We start from the raw sequence: 21,206 nt of genomic DNA, 5'->3' as shown, positions 1-21,206 counted from the left end.
GACTGTGGTGCGATTTGTTTGAGTACTCTGGCGAAATTGAGGCTGCTGGCCACGCCTGGTTTTTGCCACAATGTGAGACCAGTGCTGATCATTTATTTGAGAAAATAGTTTTGATTTTGACAAGGAATAGTTTCTTTTTGTGAAGTCTTTTAACACACTTTTATGGCACGCTGGTGTAAGCATGTTGTGATGGCAGTTCCCAACCTCGCCGCTCAAAGGCCTTTCAAGATTTTGGAGGAGTCTCTGATGTAAAGCCATTGGCTTGATAGACTATGAACTTCTTGGATACCAAAGCACCGCCATTGTCATTGTGTCAACAGGCAATCGATTTTGAGGTGTCCAATGACTGTGCACTCCACCAGCATTGCACTGAGTTGATCCCCAAACAGCTAAATTGCACCTTATTAGACTAGGGACAACCACAGAAACAAGACACAGAGCTCTGTGTATCTTGTACTTGCAGTCATCCCTTGTCTAGTGCACTGCGATTCACGTGTCATGCAAAACCATCTAGCCCAAATTTCCGTTTTAGTAATTTCCTGAGTTGGCTATGTTGTTAATGCACTTTTTGTGTGCTCAGGGAATGGGTAATGAATGCTTAAAAGGGCCACGGCACCAATTTTTTTAGCTTGAGTTATGTGTTACAGTCAACTTCGGTTGCTTTGGAAAACTAACGTAGAAATGACGTTGGAGCTCCTGAACAAAGCAGAAATCATATGTCCACCGGATTTTGTTTAGCAAAAAAAAAGAAGAATGTGTTGCGATATGGTGGCCGGTTTCCTAATGTCACCTTTGCCGCCATACATTTGTGTTATGCGGTCAACCATACAAACACCATAAAGGTGGTTTTGGTTTCGTATCCAATTGCACCACACCCGCAATTTTCGGCCCATATTTTAAGGGCCGAAATTGAATTAGGTAAACACCATGCAGTAACACCCCGGTGATACGACCACGGCTGGTACGAATTTCCATTTGATACAAATTCGTAACATTCCCTGGCTGAAATACATTGCTCTTAATACGAAAAAAATTGGGCTGTTACGAACGCGTTGCCGCACTGCTACGTATCATACGAATGCATGAGCAACAGCAGTGGTGGCAGCAGCTGCCGCGCCAGCAGAGCAACCAGCACAGACAAGCCGGCACAGCGGAATCTGGGCGGGATCCATAGTCGCCGAGCAACCAGCTACGTCATGCGGCTGCGCATTCTCTCATTGGTCCCCACTTTGAGCAGATCGGACCACATCACAGCGTAGGTAATGCTTTGGCCAGCAAGAAAGAAGAAGAGGACCGCTGCAGCAACGATGACCGCAGCAGCAGCCATGACGGCCAAAATGCTCCCTGCACTCCACGTGCTGAGGCGTTCAGTGGCATGTGAAAACATCTGTGAGATAAAGTGCGCGCACTTTTACACTTTCCAGAAGGCGATCGTTGATGATTTGGGCAAGAAGAAAACACACACGGATAGTAGAACTCCATTGATACATTTTTCAAAGGCCCGCGAAAAAAAAAAAGTTGCTGTTTCGCCCGAAAGGCGAAGCAACGATTGCGATAGCAAATTAGTAGACAGCTGTATGAAGTAAGGATAGTAGTTTTATCGGCCGTGTAAACTAGTAAGTATAGGCATACTAACTAAATTAACAAGCACTGTGTCACGCGCACAGGTAAACACGAACCCATCTCGCTCAATGACAGCGCTGGAGTAAGGAAGCGCGGCAGCAACGGCTGTCTCGCTTCAACGTGAAAGGCTGATTCACACTATGCCGACATGACAACGATTTTGGTCTGCCTACTGAGGACAACAGCAGTTTACAGGATGCTGTGGCCAACGGTTTAAAGGAAGGAAAACACTCTGACCAACAGTCGGCAGACCAAAATCGGTGCCGTGTTGGCATAATGTAAATCAGCCTGAACTAAACGTCTAAAGCACAGCGCATACTAAGCTATCCGACACTAGGCGCACTTCGTCAACATCGCAGATCGTTTTGAAGATGGGGCCCGCGCGGGCTCGCACTTTGCGCACGTCGCAGATCGTTTTCAAGATATGGCGATGTCATGCAGTGGCCGCGCTGTATCGGCAATGTGCCGGTCGCTTGTTGCAATGCACCGGTCACTTGTTGCAACGTACAAGCTGGCTGCACCACTAAATTTACGTGACTGCCACATTCAAATGCAATGTAAGATGCTGACTGGTCATGTTTGAATCATCCGGCAAACGCCAATTTCAGGATCAAGATAATGAAAGTTCAGGCCCATAGAAATGCATGGGCATCGGCCGGGACCTTCGGTCGGCATCGAATTGACCGAAAACTTGAATTAACCAAAATAGCGGGGGGGGGGGGGGGGGGGGGGGAATTAACGGAAGTCTACTGTATATGTTAAACTGTATGCATCCCACCACAATCTGCCGAAATTTTAGCATGCAGTGTTGTAGAACATTTTTACTGGAGTTTTTTACATCACAGTTAAGCTGTTGTCTTGCAACAATAGCATGTGGCGAAACAAACTGCCTTCTAGAAGCATGGTTGTAGCATACCGCTACAATATCCCTCTGCATCCCATGCTGTTTATTGGTGAAGAACCGCTTTTTAATGCCAAAGCAGTCCTCGATTTTTTTAATGATGTTGTGCTACATGTTATTAGCCCAATAAGTTCGTAGCGCATCCTCTCTCCAGAGGATGTTGCTGTGATAGTTTTTTATAGCACATGCCTCCAGGCCCTTGTGGTTCAAGGGCTCTGTTTAGGTAGTAGTGCTTCTTGCCAATTACTGTATCTTAAATATTTTAAATATATTATTCTTCTTTCTGAATGCATTCCTCATTTCATAGTACACATCATTAGTCATGGCCATGATTTTAGTACATGTATATTTTACGCACTTTACAGTGATAATATTAGGCCCCTTTACAGCCACGTTTCATCTACTTCTCAGAATTCATTGCTCGACTGCACATTCACAAACACTGGCATGGCGCTCTTTGGCCATAACTGGCCCTTGCGCCATAAAACACCACACATCATCATCTAGAAGCATGGTCGAGATGTGGTGACCAAATCGCACGCACACCGACGGCTTCTTTGGAGTAATGGAAGCCGAACTCTAATAAACACGTCACGGTCACTATGTTTTGGACACTACCTAAGTGTGTAGCACAACATGCCCAAAACTGTCATTGCCTTTCCTTGGATGCATTCACGTCAGGCATCTATTGACCAAGTCAAGCATAGGCTTCAAATTAAGGCGCATTTCTGAATAGGGGGGTTAGACCTGCAAAGCTCAAACAAATGTTGTTCAGGGCTTCATCTTAACACTAATGAATATGTGGAAGGTTTAGCGCCTCTGGACATTTCTCTTGCATAGGTGTGGCTCAACAAAAATGTTTTGTTACCGGCACCTGTGCGATTTCTTTCCACACTGCACCAGCAATAACATGTTGCATGGTGGATGGCAAAAGCACGCTTGGCTTCTGTTCCAAGAAATATTGCGCTTCATATAGGCTGTTTCCATGGCCTTCCTCATGTACAACTCAAAAACATGAAAAGATAATTTACAGTAGGAGACAACAGAAAAGAGCCAATCAACTGCTAATATTGTGAAAATGCAAGCTGTTCACAATGAAGGAGTCATTAAAATATTTGGGAAATTTTGGTGCGGTTAACAACTGTCAGCAGGAAGATTGGCAGCTAGCCTTTAATATGCAGAATTTGGCTAGTGTTGTCACCGACTAGCCCAATCTGCCACTGTACTGTCTAAATGGCCAGAGGACGCTGGTTACCCGATTCATTCTAGAATTATATGTTGCATCCTGTCCGGCTCAACTTTTACTAGCAACAAAAAGAAACTGTTGACTAGCATAATTAGTTGACGCAATTGTAACTTTGCTCCGCAAAAGGCCCCTTCACTGAAAACACCAGTGCTGTGAATTATTGAGGAAATATCTATCAAGGTGGTCGGGAATGCATGGGCATTGAAAGCAGCAACATGCTTGATACACTGTTTAATAAATTGGGGAACTGTGGCTTCTTTGGTATTGCTGATGTCGGGCCTTGGTCGTATTTTTCTTTTTGTGCACACAGGCCAACACTGCCGTGCAGCTGGGACTTGTGGCGGCCACGCTAGCTGCCCCCGTGTTTGGTTTTGTGGATCACGGTGCCCTGCATGCCTTCTGGTGAGTGCAGTCATGGTGGTGCTCGAAGGTTTGGGCGACTTGTCAAGGGGAGCCTTTCTCTAATTTCTTGAATCCATATCTCCACATTGTGTTCTGCCATATTGCCATCGCAGTATTGCAAATAGATGGAAAAAGAACTCGGAAAGCACAACACACGGTGCTTAACTTTTCCGGAGTAATTTTTCACTGTCAAATGCAGGCATTTGCACACGAACATACTCAGCAAGATTACAAGGAACCATGTTGTGATAACTCATACAGGGCAAATGTAACTATACTCCATCCCACAAGTCGTTTGCAGCACTGCTGATGGTACGAAACGCAGACAGGTACAGTGGAACCTCGTCGATACGATTCTGGTGTAATACGTTTTTCGGGATGATACATTTTACTTTTTTTTTCTTTTCCCGATAACATGATCTGGTTGGATAATACGTTGGAAGATACAATTTTCGGACAATACGCTTTATTTTATAGTTCCCGTGAAGATCGTATCAACGAGATTACAGTGTAATATGGTTCTGTGCGTAACTCTGATAATTGGCAGTATTAGAGCATTTTATTTTAACAGCCTAGCTGGTTATGCTGAGCGTCATCTGTCTGTCGTAGACAGAAAAAACTCTGCGGAGCGATGTCACCTCGCGTTGCCTAGCAACCGCCAGTGCGCGCTCGCTTCACCCAACACAGACACGGCGCTGCCGAGTTCTCGCCAGCTACGCGCAACTGTGCATGCGCCGGGACGTTTTCCCGGCCCGTCTGCACTCGCCGCCCGTACACTGTGCATAGCTTTCACCCCACTTCCCCTACGACTTCGCCACGAGCTGTGCACTACTGTGCATGCGCTGCGAGTCAGATGTGACGTCACGGCCAACTGTGCATGCCCTGCCTTCGTTCCGTATGAAAGCCAGTGTGCAGCGGCGGCGCACCAGATGTAGACATGGGGCAACCAAGGAAGGTTCACACTGCTGAGAAGAAGCCGCTTTTGAAGAATCGCGGTGCCAGCGTCGACGCCGATTGTGCCCAGCACGGTTAGCCGAAGAAGCCGCTGCAAAACGACGACGGCGAGCCGGAGACCCCGAGTACGTCCAGCGAGAGAATGCTAGGAAACTGGAGAGTGAGCGTCAGCTTCAAGAAGATCTCGACGTGAGAAAAGCCGAGAACGAAGGATACCGTGCCCGTAAGTCCGTGGGAGGCACGAACGGCTGGTTCCAGCTTCATTACTTCATATAACTTAGCATCACTTTGTATAGCCAGAACCAGCTAGGAACCGATCAGTTCCGCTTTGTCTTTAGCCTTGCGCGACTAGTGCAAGCTACCCTGAATTTTTTTGCTTGTTACATGATACATTACAGCGATACGTGACATGTTATAGGACCTTAGTGCGTGCACATCGTATACCATAAATTACTGTGGCGGTGAGCAGACAGTGTGGCGTGAATGAGCACATTTCAAAGGCCCTTCGGCCTTCCTATTGGCTGAGGGGTCTTGCATATTCCGCAGTGCTGCAATCAACTTGTGAGATGGAGTATAGGTACTATCATGCTGATTCACCTTCACCTTCTAGACAACCACACAACTCTCCTTTCTAGCATAGCATAAATGTACAGGGCTCAGCGATTCACACGCAATATAAATGCGCTGCATGGCGGCTGGCACTTTTCACGGCACCGGGGAGTGCTGGGTGATTGCTGGTAACGCCAAATGCAGTCCCAGTGCGTCACACAGGTCAGTGTCCTCAGCACCCACCAGTGTCGTGAAAAGCGCTGGCCGCCTTGCAGGCCAGTTACCGCTTTAGAATCACAGTGAGGAGTTGCATCGATAGTCCGTGACAGCCTAAAAATACAGTGGCAAACACCTTGCAGTCCAACCCAAAAAGAATGTGTGCTAACCAATTATGTTCACCAATTTTAACATCCTCACAGCAGAGGTGAACTTGTTTTAATGGTGACATCCTTGAGGAACTATGTTTTGGAGTATGACGGCACAGAAGGCACACACAGTGCAGTTTGACGGCACAGAAGGCACACCAGTGCAGTTTTATGTGCGGTGGTTGCGCCTGAATTATTAGTTTGTCAACGAGTATACTAAAAGTGGTGGTTCAGCATGATGCTGCCCTCCAAAAAACAGTTCACACCCTTTGGGGCATATCTCTGTCACCAAACCGCAATCGTCATCTGTCTTGCTTGCATTTCCTCTCTTGAAATCGCTGCAATTATTACTTTCTTGTCAAGAATGCTGTGTCACACTGGGAACATGCATGCCGTCCGTGACCAGCAGGAACCGGGCGCTGCGTTAAAGCATGGAAAAGCACACAAGATAGCTGAGGATTATTCTTATGGGAGAAAGATATGGCTCAAAGGGTATAAATTATTTTTGAAGTGTACAGTTGAGCCCACTTATAACAATGTTCAAGTGCCAAGAAAATTTCATTGTTTAGCCTGGTTGCATGCAAAAAACACAAGGGACAGACATCAAAACATTTTAGTCAGGAAGAACAGTCGAACCCTCTTAAACATTATAAACTTTAACAACACTGGTTAAACCTTGATATAACGAACTTCAACATAAAGGAATGCTCAATATAATGCAGTATTTAACTTTTTATAACTTGTCCATAGAACACCATGTATTTAGAACCTCAATACAGTTGCCGACCGAATTTCCGGACTTCGCAGGGACTGAAAAATAGTCTGAAAAATCGAACAGTCCGAAAAACTCGTTCACCCTAAAAAAAAGAAAATTTATTAGGCTTAAAGTGGCATATAAAACTCTTTAATAACGCCCTGCCTCATACTACGCTTGGAGGCAATCAGATTTGCTTGGATTTGCGGAAGAATGACGTCCTCTCACCATGCAGTCAACAAGAGCGTCACTGCGTTGGCGATCTCCATTAGCGGAGATCGCCATGGAGATCAAAGAAACGAGCCCCTTCGCACGTAGCCTCTGCGATCAGCTCCGGCAGTGCGCCGTTCTCTCGAGCCGTCCCATTCAGTGCGTAACCCAGCGGTGAAGTGTAATCTTGCTAACACCGTAAGGGCTCAACAACGGCGCGCTGCCGGAGCTGATTGCGGAGGCCACGCTATGCACCACTTGGCTCTCACGAAGGTTCAGGAAGTGGCACCGATCACATAAATGCGAAGCCGCATAGGTCAATAGAAATAGCAGCCGAAACTTAAAATAATACAAAGAGAAACGGATTTTGCAAAGTGATTATGACAATAGTGCTGACCGAAAAAAAGGAAAGAAAAATTGTCGTTACCTCAGCATTTTGTTAGCTAAGGAAGAGCGGGCATGGCCTCCGAGACTGTAGGATTGCGCGGTCTATTGATAGCGGAGGCTATAGAGCGGGCCACTGGAAGCCAAGCCTGAGCAAGCCAGTGGAAAATCCAACATGGCAGCCTTCAAGAACGGGTAGTGTGGCTCGGAACGAGTGACTTAGTCCGGAAAATTGAACTTTGGGGCCTAAATTCGTCCGAAAAGTTCGTCGCGAAAATGCAGTAGATCTATGGAAACCCTGACGATGCAATAATGAAGACCAGAATATCCAACAAGTCCGAATTTTTGGAGTGCCTAAAAATCCGTCGGCGACTATATAATGAGCTGTGTTGTTTACAGGCGATTTCAACATAATGAAATTTCACTGCCGCCATGAAGGAACAGTGAGACAACAAATAGAAAATTCCGCAGACGCAGATGTCTAAATGGTTGAATTACCAGTGGCTCTTGCAGATGCAGCTGTGAAATGGCGTGCCGCGAGACCAAGAGCAATCACCAAAATGAAGCTGCTTCATGTTCTGTATAAAGTGCAAGTGCGATAAGATCCTATATCACACCCCACGCACTGTATTCTTTGGGTGCGAATGAAAGCGTGAGCAGGTGAGCCGAGAAAGATGGTTGCTTGATGAGCGCCGTCTTCCTGCCCAAGGATGTCGAAAGGGGAGCCACCTCGCAGTGGAAGTGTCGGGCGGGTTTGCACGTGTCTTTTGTAGCATGGCTGTCAGCGTGGCTGATTGCATATGCAGCCCTTGCACCCAGATTTAGAGGTAATCTGCCGCGTCTGCAAAGAGTGGACGAGCCAAGATCGCGTGGCACGATGTGTGCGGTTGTCTCACGCGTTTAATACCGGAGGTTGTGTAATCTCAAGTTTTGGAGACCCATTGAAGCGAGAGGCAGATGAAGCATTCAATCCCCGCTGCCTGCGCTTGCCATAACGTCATCCCACGGCGGGTGACACTATCGGGGGCGGAGTGTACACGAAAGAGTGGCTGGTTTCACTTCATACCATCGATGTAAAAATATTGTTGACACAGCACCCATCTGTATCTTTCGTCATTGACTTTCAAATTCATCGAAATTATCATTTTCTTTCTTATTCAAATTTGCTTTTTCCAAGTGCCTAATAATTCTGAAAATTTTGTGGCACCTTTTATGTAAGAGAAATTCATCAGCGACTGTACTTATTTGCATAAAATGTCGAATTTGAGTACACCGAAGCAAATTGCCGATCTTAGCTACTTCGTTATATGAGGTTTAAGTGTACTCGAGCATAAGAATGAGCAGCTGCAGCAATGTGAACTTTTGTGTCTGTTCTATGATAATCATCATCATCATCAGCCTATTTTATGTCCACTGCAGGACGAAGGCCTCTCCCTGCGATCTCCAATTACCCTGTCTTGCGCTAGCGTATTCCAACTTGCGCCTGCAAATTTCCTAACTTCATCATCCCATCTGGTTTTCTGCCGACCTCGACTGCGCTTCCCTTCTCTTGGTAGCCATTCTGTAACCCTAATGGTCCACTGGTTGTCCATCCTATGCATTACATGGCCTGCCCAGCTCCATTTCTACCGCTTAATGTCACCTAGAATATCGGCTATCCCTGTTTGTTCTCTGATCCACACCGCTCTCTTCCTGTCTCTTAACGTTAGTCCTAAGACTTTTCATTCCATCGCTCTTTGTGTGGTCCTTAACTTGTTCTCGAGCTTCTTTGTTAACCTCCAAGTTTCTGCCCCATATGTTAGCACCGTTAGAATGCAATGATTGTACACTTTTCTTTTCAACGACAGTGGTAAGCTCCCAGTTAGGATTTGGCAATGCCTGCCATATGCACTCCAACCCAATTTTATTCTTCTGTAAATTTCTTTCTCATGATCAGGGTCCCCTGTGAGTAGTGAGTAATTGACCTAGATAAACGTACTCATTTACAGACTCTGGAGGCTGACTGGCGATCCTGAATTCTTGTTCCCTTGCCAGGCTAATGAACATTGTCTTTGTCTTCTGCATATTAATCTTCAACCCCACTTTTACACTTTCTCGGTTAAGGTCCTCAATCATTTTCTGTAATTCGTCTCCATTGTTGCTGAATAGGACAATGTCATCAGCAAATCGGAGGTTGCTGAGATATTCACCGTTGAATCTTACTCCTAAGCTTTCCCAGTCTAAGAGCTTGAATACTTCTTCTAGGCATGCAGTGAATAGCATTGGAGAGATTGTGTCTCCTTGCCTGACCCCTTTCTTGATAGGTAACTTTCTACTTTTCTTGTGGAGAACCAAGGTAGCTGTGGAATCCTTGTAGATGTTTGCTAAGATATTCACGTATGCCTCTTGTACTCCTTGATTATGCAATGCCTCTAGGACTGCTGGTATCTCTACTGAATCAAATGCCTTTTCATAATCTATGAAAGCCATATAGAGAGGTTTATTGCATTCCACAGATTTCTCGATTACCTGATTGATGACATGGATATGATCCATCGTAGAATATCCCTTCCTGAAGCCAGCCTGTTCTCTTGGTTGGCTGAAGTCAAGTGTTGCCCTGATTCTATTAGAAATTATCTTGGTGAATATTTTATACAGTACTGAAAGCAAGCTAATGGGTCTATAATTCTTCAATTCTTTAACGTCTCCCTTCTTATGGATTAGTATAATGTTGGCGTTCTTCCAGCTCTCTGGAACACTTGAAGTTGTGAGGCATTGCGTATAAAGGGTCGCAAGCTTTTCAATTATGATATCTTCTCCATCCTTGATTAAATCGACTGTTATTCCATCTTCTCCAGCAGCTTTTCCCCTGGACATGTCTTTCACGGCCCTTCTAACTTCATCGCTAGTTATAGAAGGAGCCTCTGTATCCGGTTCATCACTATTTCGAATGAAAGTATGATAATATAAACTGCTTAATACAATGTTCTCGTGCCGTGTTATTGGTTAAATTTAATCTGGCTTCTGGGTTTCAGTGTGTTGGAAAGGAAAAGAACGTGAAACCCTGGAAAATAACATAAAATAAAAGCGTGAGCCGCCGCATGCTTCATTGCACTGTCAGCCTCTCACCTGTCTCCCTTCCACCCATCCGAAAGACGAGTCGACTGCGCCGACGGGTGTCTTCGAGGGCAGCTGTCTGTGTGGGCAACCTATGTTTTAAGAGGGCTGGAAAGGAAATGTGGAAGGGGTTGGTGATGTAGTGAAGCGGGCTGTGTGATGTACTGCTGCCAACCAATTAGTGCCGATTAGTGCAAGGCCACAGATTTGAGTCTCGGCCATGGCGGCTGCATTTCGATGGTGGCACAATGGAAATCTTAGAATTGGGAGTACATTAGTGAACCCCAGATGCTCCAAATTAATCTGGAGCCCCCACTAGCATTTTTCATAGCTCCGATGTTGGTTTGAGACAGTAAACCCCACTGATAAATCAACCATCAACAATTGGCATTTCTCCTACCACACTTTTGTTCTCACCAGGAAAGAACTATCCACACCACAATAACACAAAGCATTTTGCAGTTGGTGATCGTTGTTTCTCTCCTTGCAGGTACCTCACAGCGAGCACGACAGTGCTGTCAGGCTTAACGTACCTGTTTACAAAGGACGCTTACCAGTTCATCAGGAAAGACAAGTCGTAGCTGTCTTAGAGGATCGGCTGATACACAAGCGCTACGTTATGGGAGGAGCATCCACCGAGCTAGTTCTCCATTTAATCTTGTTGAACAACTAGTGCTCTATATTTTTTTCTTTTTTTTTGTTAAAGTTGAACTGCTTTATTGTTCCAAGGCAGGGATGAGAATTGTTTCTGTTGAAATTAAAAATGTAATCTTGTTAGTACGTATGTTTGGCAGAATTTGGAAGATACACAGATTCTTGAAAGATCGAATCGTGTTTTTATTTCTGTTTGTTTGTGGACGCCATTAATTAAGTGTCAATATGGCAGATGGATGTCATGCTTGTTAAATTTCAGAAAATTCGACGTCGTTAGTCTACCTTGCTGAGGTTTGATGACAGTGACGTAGCTCAGTCACAATGATGATCACATTCTGTCATTGATAGATGACATATTCTGACGCAATACAGCCGCCATGCCGTACTTCTATTACGAGAGAGCAGTGGCCTTATCTGACTGGCATATCTCTGACAGTGCGGTGTTAGCCATAGGGTAGGGAGTCTAAAATGACATATGTAACGTCACATGCTAGTCACCTGTTGTAGTGGTGTGGAGATGTGAAAGCAAGCTGCTGTAATGAGACAGTATCTTGCACTAGCATTAGGATGACAGTGGTATTTTAATCAGTGATGAGGATGATTGATTGCCGTGTTGTGTCAATTGCTTGGCACCAAGATGTTAACATGTGTAGTGTTAATGATTGATGATATGTGCTATAGTAGTTGACAGTTTTAAGGGAGAGTGCATTGCTTTTATCAGATGAAACCATGCCAAGGCCTCTCTACCGCCACAAGCCATGCCACGGAGCTTGTCAAAATTTGGTGCTGCTGGAAAAATGATAGTCAGTGCATGTAATGTTAAAAGGCGACTAGTGCGCAGCGAATTTGCATTGAGGGTGGGGCTTTGTAGATGCTGATGCATCTGATCAAACACTTTCTCTAAACCTTGTTTTATACATACCCTGTGGCCTGAGAACTAGTGTTCCATGACGAATGCTGAAGATGGCCAGCATCATGTGAGTGCAGTCACAGACAAACAGAAAATGGCAAATCAATTTGGCGAACTTGCAAGGAAGAGGGAGGTTCATGAATGAGAAGAGTTGTTGTCTGCCCGATTGTAGCACAAATGGGTTTCTCCGAAAGAAAGCTTGCTTTGCAGTCAAAGACAAATTTGGCCCGGTCCGAGCATTGAAACCCAGACCTACGCCTTTCCTGGGCAGTCGCTCAACCATCTAGCCTCCTGGTTAGTTCAGATGGTAGAGTGTCTGCTCCGGCAAGGTGTTGCTGCCGGGTTCAATGCCTGGACCATTACGAATTTTTCAGGTTTCTTTTTCGGGAAAGAATATGTATTTTCTTTGTAGCTTCGTGTTACGATCAGATGGATGACAATTTTTCTCTTTCATACAATATAAACAGCCGGGCCAGTTTTGTGTGTTGTTAAAAAGGTCAGGCACTGCTCTTAACCCATAGCCACTGGTTGTAAGGAGTTCAATCAGTCGTAGAGGTAATTCAAAGGGAGGTTGTATCTACTGTTTTGACGCTGCCCTCATTGCTATACATATTGAATCAAATGCAGATTGTGGTGAGCGGTGCTCGAGATTTTTCTCGCAGTACTTCATAGTAGTACAGAATAGTACTTCATAGTACTCTTCTCTTATTGGTTACATTATATTGGTTTTCTCCAACCTTGGGAGTTCTGTGTTTGTGAAATGCGTCTGGTGTTCTGAAATTGCAACTGCTTTACTGACGCTGTGGGGATGTACTTTTTTGTTGAGCGTAACTTTGATCTCATGGTGATTGTTCTCTTTCCACATGCTCTTTGTTTTATTAAAACATTGTGCACTATAAGAGCAAGACGGAATGTGAGCCGCATTCTCGATGCGATGCACAATCAGCTTCAGGTACACATTTGGTGGCCTGTGTGTTCCACAAAACTAGCTGTTAGCATTAGATGTTGAAGGCCGCAAAATCACACTTTGAATACTTACTTGGTGATACTAACTACCGCATTTTTATGATCTGTGTTGTTAGCAACATACACTTATGTCATGAGCTTTTATCTACATATCCTGCTAAAAATTCTGCAGGTTTCTTTTAAAGATGCGAGCTTCATGGAATTGCATACTACAGTTACATGCTACATCCAAGCGTAGTACAAGGACAATAACATACTTTTTGTTACCTCCTCCTACTGTGCACCGGCATAGTTCTGCATGTTGGATCAAATAATGCGGGACACGCTCAGGACCAATAGAACATCTTGTCACTGTCACGCTGTAACACATGGTTGCATGTGTAAAAGGTAATAGCTATAACCATACGTAATACTATTTGTACAAGTACACACTGATACTAGCATACTGGTACTGGCCTAGTATTGTGGAGCCTAGCACTGGTATGCTAGTACTCATAGGGAAAGAGAAAAGGGTCAAAAGTACACGAAAAGGTGAAAATGTCCACACAGTACAGAACAGTCCGTGCAGAATAGTCCGAGCAGGACCTGGCATGCTGACGTCATGGGCCAGTGATGCAGGTCGAGGCAACAGTTGATACTAACGGTGGGCGACATGATGGTGATAAATCTTCCGCGATGCGGTAATCACCTCACTCACCACTAACTTCTTGAACAACTTAAGATAAGAACTCGAACAGATCCGGCTCATGATGGCGTCATTCTTAGGGTCCCACGAGTAGCATTGCGTGTGGTTGCGGCTGGTACTAGCTTTGACCAGACGCCTTGTACACGTTACACAAAAAAGTGAACCAGTTGCAATTACAAATACGTCACTCAAAGTGTAACCGTCTTTAATCAAAGTGTAATCGATTATGAGCAATTGCTAAAAAGTAATTGATTACATTTACGTTACTTTCATCCATACCTTTATGAACATTGCACATATACGGCAAACAAAACGACCTGGGCTGGCTCTTTCCTTGTGTCCTCTGCAGACATTCACACATTGTTTATCCAGTAACTTCCCAAAATTTTCGCCAGTCATCTTGCCTCGTTATCTTGTGAAGTTAGTGGTAATAAAAACTTGCTCGATGTGCACGCTAGAGGGAAGGGCAACGTTATGACATACAAATACCTTGTGCACAAGATTGTTGCTAATCGATGCCGAGATGCTTGCGTCTGGGTCCTCTATGCAGCATGGCACTTTATTGTTGCTGGGGCTCAGAGCAGGTGCTCCCCGTAGGGCCATTCAAAAGCTGAAAAAATTGTACTTAGGTGGTTTCTTGGCATCAATGTCCAAAGTGGCCATCGCTGTCAAGCCACAGCAGCGTGGGATCAATTTGCCAACACCCATCTGGTGAAGCTCTTGCTGGCGCCCTTTACTCAATGGCCATTTAGTTATAAACCTAGGAATTGTAAACAATGGCAGAAGTTCTGTTCCTGAAAAAAAGTGGCCAAATCTGTAATGTAACTGAAATAATAACTGCATCTCATTGAGCCCTAAAATACTGTATTATGTTACAGCCATAAAATTAGGTGTACATGAATCATGTATTCGAGAGGAACGTGTACATTTAACTGCCAAACATTTGTGTGTGTATATCAAAGAATGAGAAGAAGGGAAACAGAAGGGCTCGATTTTTTTAATCACAACCATATAAAGTCAACAGGCAATTAAGCCAAGGAAAGCATAGGGGTAATTAGCTTAGTGTAAATAGAGATGTAAATAGACCCTGATCACGAGAAAGAAATTTACAGAAGAATAAAATTGGGTTGGAGTGCATACGGCAGGCATTACCAAATCCTGACTGGGAGCTTACCACTGTCGTTGAAAAGAAAAGTGTACAATCATTGCATTCTACCGGGGCTAACATATAGGGCAGAAACTTGGAGGTTAACGAAGAAGCTCGAGAACAAGTTAAGGACCGCACAAAGAGCAATGGAACGAAAAATATTAGGACTAACGTTAAGAGACAGGAAGAGAGCGGTGTTGATCAGAGAACAAACGGGGATAGCCGATATTCTAGTTGACATTAAGCAGAAAAAATGGAGCTGGGCAGGCCATGTAATGCATAGGATGGATAACCGTTGGACCATTAGGGTTACAGAATGGATACCAAGAGAAGGGAAGCGCAGTCGAGGTCGGCAGAAAACCAGATGGGATGATGAAGTTAGGAAATTTGCAGGCGCAAGTTGGAATACGCTAGCGCAAGACAGGGGTAATTGGAGATCGCAGGGAGAGGCCTTCGTCCTGCAGTGGACATAAAAATATAGGCTGATGATGATAATGAAATAGAGATGTTAATGAGGATAACAAAAAATAAATGTGGAAAAAAAGGTAACTTGTCACCAGTGGGAGACAAACATCCACATTACGCGTGTATTTCAGTTTCAGTTGATTATTCTATAAATATACAGTGAATGGGTTACAGATAATATACAGACTAGGGTCCCAAAGTGAAAGACTGCTGCGGGACCCTCGGTTAATAACATTGAAAAAACATATGAAAGTTGAACAAGCCATGCAAAACAAACAAACAATTCCGTAAATATGGCATACAAAAATTTTAAAAAATTGTCAGTATACAATCTTATAGTGAATAAAAATACTTTCAATGTATATAAATGGCAAAGGTAGTGTAATTAACAATGTAAACCTAGTTTACATCGTTATAACGTGTCAATTCTGCTACGACAATAGCCATCAATCCATCCACTATCTCGGGTATTTATGTGTAATAGATATAACCCTGGGAGTGTTAGCCAACGCCACTCAGGGCCATGGTGGGCGGATAGGGAACATCCCTTATTGCCCGATGACATCACGTAATACGTGAACTTAGGAGAGCAGGCACATGGGTAATAAACTCTCGCATGTTACTTAATGGCATCAAGCTGCCAGATTCAAGACCCTTGCTATGAATGAACGAGAAGAAGGGAAGCAGACGAATCATATCGGAAGAAGTCGAAAACTGTACTAAACGAAGAAAAATTGAACATGCACATCTTACCTCCTATGTATGCTCTTAGAATTGCTCCCAAGTGACCTGTGCGAAAGTGCAAGCCAGCCATGTTCAGGTGTCTGAGGCATAGCTGCAGGGCATTGATTATGCATCGCGTGAGGCTACAAGTAGTTCTCATCAAATTGAAGTGCTTAGCTGCGTTATCTGCTAGATTGCATTGTCAGTAAAGTAACTGGGTACATGTAATTGGTTACTGAAAAAAATTGAATTGCAGTGTGCATTTCAAAGTAATAGAAGTAGTCGATCAATTACAATACTGCTGAATATGTAATTGAGTAGAAGCAGATAATGACGTAATAGTTCAGCGGAAACCCACTAGGTGGAGAGAAGTAATTAAGTGGAAAATGAGACATCCACCCAATCGTAGCAATTGCTACAAAGGAAACCCATACGGGTTCTCGTATGGGTTTCCTTTGTAGCAATTGTCACGATTGGGTCAATATCTCATTTTCCACATAAGCAAATAATTACATGTACTTCGTTACGTACGCCTGGCTTTGACAGTGCCGTCAGTGTTGCAGCATGTCCCGTATAACCTGACTCAAGATTTAAATGTATGCTGATGCACAATATGAGGAGGTAACAAAAAGCACCTACTTGTCCAGTCAATGGAGCAAGTTAAAATATTCTTTGCAATCTGCCCAAATTATTGGTTACATAAAATTGTTCAACCAATTTCTTAATTAGTTGAACTTAAGTCGGACTTTTATTACAAAGCTGTAGAATATTCTAGGAAATACGGTACCGAGCAATTAGAAGTTTACACTTTCTTTTTTATCACTTTTTAAAGAAAGCCCACAAATTATGAAAAATAAAGATTATACAGCTTGGTTATCGGCCACAGTCTCCTCATAGGTACAGTGCATGAACAAGTTCAACTGTGGTGGACTGCCACAGAGAAAGTGACCACACATCAAAGATGGCATTGCCTGCGAACTTGCTGCGAGCAATTGCTTTCGCTTGCACTGCATAAAGCAGTAGGCACGGCAAATCATAATAGCGACAAAAAGCCCTGTGATGCTGGAAAGCAAGAAAAAAGGCTTTTTTCTGTCATTTTTTTAAAGCCCTTGACTCTGCTCTGTGAGCCCTGCACAATTAAGAGGCTCACCAGTTCCGAGGTGACTGCACCAACTTTTCGAATCAGAATGGGCTCAACGTAGATGCCCACTTGGGAATTCAAGACACGGTTTGCTGCTTTTCAGTCCTACCTTCTCGGCTTTCTTTTCCCAGTCTGTGCAGACTGCAGCAAGTTGGGTTATATCAGCATTTTGAGAAGTCCTGCCGTTCTACTGCAGAGTGAAATGTGTTTCTTGGTTCCCTGCAGAGAATGGGATTTGCACAAGATTGCGTACGTCATTTAGTGTTTCCAGGAGGTGACCAGCTTGTTCAAAGAGAAATGCTGCACATTCTGTTTGTGTTTCTTTGTGACAGTGAACTTTGACACCTGTGGTGACCAACTACATATTATGCGCTATTATGAAAGGGAACACTGAATTTGCATTCAAGGCTAGTAATTGTTCTTACGTATACACAAGATGAAAAAAAAATGCATTAGCAGGATTCTTCAACGGGTGAAGAACATAACAATAGCAGTGAGTCAGGTTCAGATTTTTACAGTTTCAAGAATCAGTCTTCCAAGACAGTTGAAGTGTTTCCTTTCATATTGGCGGAGCATGTACATTGAAAGGGGCGCTATGTGTGGAGCAATTGCTGGCCTCGAGTGCTAGGCTAAATGTGTCTGTTGCAACGTCCCCTCTGTCACTGCCCTCTCATGCTTATTGCTTTCACAGACTATCAGGGCCACTGCTTTGCGCAGTGCAAGGAAAACCAAGCAATGGTGCCTGCATTGTTAGTTTCTCATAAACAGTGCACTAGGCTAAATGTAAAGTCTGATTATGCACTCTGAATTTGAGGGCACTGTGGTTGCAGTGCGTTAGTGGGTAGATTTTTTTCTGGTTTCTTTTTCTTCATAATTCACCCCTTTAGTGAAACCAAAACAACCAGTACGCAATCGATGGAAGCCTTAAAAATGGTTTTACTGTATAATGTTCAACTTTAGCACTGACAAAGCTAATTGATTATTAACTGATTGCTTGAGCCTTAACTGATTTCTTAATTACACAGAACAGATGAAATACCCTGGCTTGCTCCATGAGTGGCTAGCAATAAAGTTGTCTACTTGTATATTGTGCCAGCATATTTTCAATTGTGGCTACAGTTATGTGGAACAGCCTGTACGCACAGTGTGACTAAATTTGGTCTCCATTGTTTTATTGTCGTTTTGGTTTCCCAAAGCAATTCGATCCATCAACAGAAGTGATTTTCATCCAAGAGGTGCAATACACTGTGCTATAGCAGTACATTATGGGTATTGTTGATGAAGTTGCTCTTTTGAAATATTTTTGCATTTGTGATGAACACACTTGGGCAGTTGTTGAACTTCTGTGTCACTGACTATATTAATTGACCACATTAATTGTGCAAGCAAGTGGATGGCTTTCTCAAGGGAAGCCCAAAGTGGCATGGCTTCTTTGCAAATAGGCCGAAACAGGTATCATGGAAAGAGTGTTTAAAATTTTCTTCCACTTCAATAGAAACCTACTTTGTGGAATTTATTTGTGTATGTTAAGATTTTCTCTCACTTCAATAGAAAGTCACTTTGTGGAATTTACTTGTATATGTATGCTTCTCGAGGACAGCTGCAGTTGGTTTTAAACATTGAAAAGCTATGGCTAAAGAAGTGGTCATAATCATTGATTACAATGATACCTTTCACTAACCAATAGGTAGGGGCGTGTGAGTCAAATAGTCATTATTACTAGAATGGCATACCTGCCAACTCTTCCGAATTTTCCGTACAATGTACGAATTTGGACCCGTCTTATGATTTTACGAATCTCAGCTAAATTTTTACGAAAAAGTGGTTATATTTGCGAAATAATGTTTTTAAAATTTCTAATAAAGTCCCACCGTTGCTGGTGGGCGGGGGCGCCACTTACATAGGGGTGCATAGAGATGGGGGTGTGCGCCGTAACCATTATTGTCTACAGAGTAAGGACATTTTTCACTCTGTGATGTTGCCTTCGTCATCGGGTTATTATACAACCTGACGACGGCCGGACGTCACTGGTTGTCGTTACTCTCAACATAGACCCACCTGTACGTAAATGGCACCCCCAGAGACGACGGCGATTTCGGGTCGATGCGGCAGGCACAGTTTCTGTATTGGAGGCTGTGGCTTGTCGTCTCGCCTGTCGCCTTCGCTGGTCTTTTTTCGCGGGTATGACCATTTTTGTGGGCCTCGCTTTTTTTGTGCGACGTGCCGCTGCATCGGGCAGCAGTCCGGTGTTTCGCAGCCGTAGCAGCTGCGAAGTGTGATGGGGTGCTTGAAGCCTCGACAGCACAAGACTCTACCAGTACTTCCAAGTCTGATGTCCTTCCCGTGCCCCCCCCCCCCCCCCCCGGTCGCGAGTTTACGAATTTGACAGTCTTGTGATTGGCAGGTATGGAATGGGAACATTCACTGTTTGAATATTCAAGACGGGAGGGAGAGAGACTGTTTCAACTGGGGGCCTGTTCCGAATGATTTTTCTACAGGAGAGCTGTGGTTGTTGCACAGAGGCACCAGTTCTTGAGTGAACATGCAGGGCAGATAACTTTTGCTCATTAATTTGCTGTCATTCATTAAGAACGCTTCTCCTTTAAACAACCTTCATATGAATTTGTCATATCGATTTAGGCAAAGCAATTTATTACTTTGGCAGTCTTACAGCGTTTGCATACCGTTTAAAGAATGTGACGTGCTATGCTATTTCCTTGTTTTGGTATTGTTATTGTCATGGTGCTGCAGCTAACTGAAAGCAGTTTCCCATTTACAAAATCCTTAGTTAGCTGGGTTTTAAGTGTCGAACAGCATTACATGCATCATGAAGTAACTTAATAATTTTATTATTTTTTTACCAGACCATTCCCACGCAGTCCTTACTTGTCACTTTGTTTTGAAAACACAAAATATTGATTCAATATTTGGAGGTCTTATTTCTACAGTATTCATTCAATTTAAATTTTCACTATACTGAGCACCCCTACCAATTGGTGTAATGACTTTCTGCACTTGTTTTCATTTATGGCTAGTGTTATTGATCAAGAAGAGTGATGAATTGGGCTACAGTTGGTGTGTATTAATTTTTCTTGCACCAAGTACTTCTTGCGTCCTACAGTACTTAGCACAAGAAAATGAAGTTATCAATATAAAAAGCCTTTCAATTCAGGCCACAATAAAATATGGCTACCTATTCTGATGGGAACTGTCCTAGTGTGGCAATTTTCATATATTTCAAGCAAGTCAGATTTTGTACACTCCAGTAGGTGTCAATATTAAGGGCATGTGATCTGCTTGACTGTTGAAAGTTGTCAGTGTTCTAGTGTAACCAAGGTGTTCTTTGTACTCAGGAACATAGAAAGTAAGATTGATGAAGCATTGTTAGGGGATGTGCATGTTCTGTAAAGGCAAACTGCAACAAAGATTTGGCCCAGTTTCGGATAGTGTAGATATACGGGGTGATCATTTTTAAGTTTTCTGGAATTTTTAAAAATTGCCAATTGCAAATAACATAACTTTAGTCCTTGAGCTGGATTATTCATAAAGGTGGACGTTATTTGCATGAGAAATCGAGACAAATAGTAAACTAATTAAACAATTTTTTAATTACTTTACTGCACATATACAATTTACAAATTGTAGCCCTCGAGTTTGCAAGGCGTACTTACTTCGGATGAATTTCCAGAATGACACCAGTTTGGAGATATGCACCATTCAACTTGCTTTTAGAATGCACTGTTGTTCCACTTAACAAAACGCTCTTTTATGCATTGCAGCACAAAAGTAAACGCCCGTGTATTTCATCCCTCACTTTGGGAAATAATATCTCGAAACTGGTGTCATCCTGGAGATTCATTTCAAGTGGATACATCTTGCAAACTCGCCGGCTACAATTCGTAAATTGCTATATGTGGCTTTAAAGTAATAATAAATAAGTTAATTAGTGAAATTTTAGTAGTTATTTATTATGTGTTTCGGTTTCTTGTGCTAGTAATGTCCAACTCTTCGAATAATCCAGCTCACAGACA

The 21,206-nt window shown here is 43.5% G+C and overlaps 1 protein-coding gene across 1 annotated transcript in view; it reads left to right on the top strand.

The window, feature by feature from the left end:
- The window catches only part of LOC119458358 (cardiolipin synthase (CMP-forming)), a 46,169-nt gene extending 29,683 nt beyond the window's left edge, over positions 1–16,486 (top strand). The window contains exons 6-7 of the mRNA XM_037720188.2: positions 4,081–4,172; positions 10,975–16,486. Of these exons, the coding sequence (XP_037576116.1) occupies positions 4,081–4,172; positions 10,975–11,065 (183 nt within the window). The 3' untranslated portion in view covers positions 11,066–16,486. The remainder of the gene's footprint in view (positions 1–4,080; positions 4,173–10,974) is intronic.
- The last annotated feature ends 4,720 nt before the right edge of the window (positions 16,487–21,206 follow it).

This window comes from Dermacentor silvarum, chromosome 7, assembly GCF_013339745.2.
Source record: "Dermacentor silvarum isolate Dsil-2018 chromosome 7, BIME_Dsil_1.4, whole genome shotgun sequence".
NCBI lineage: Eukaryota > Metazoa > Arthropoda > Arachnida > Ixodida > Ixodidae > Dermacentor > Dermacentor silvarum.
This window is presented reverse-complemented; position numbering and strand designations above follow the sequence as displayed.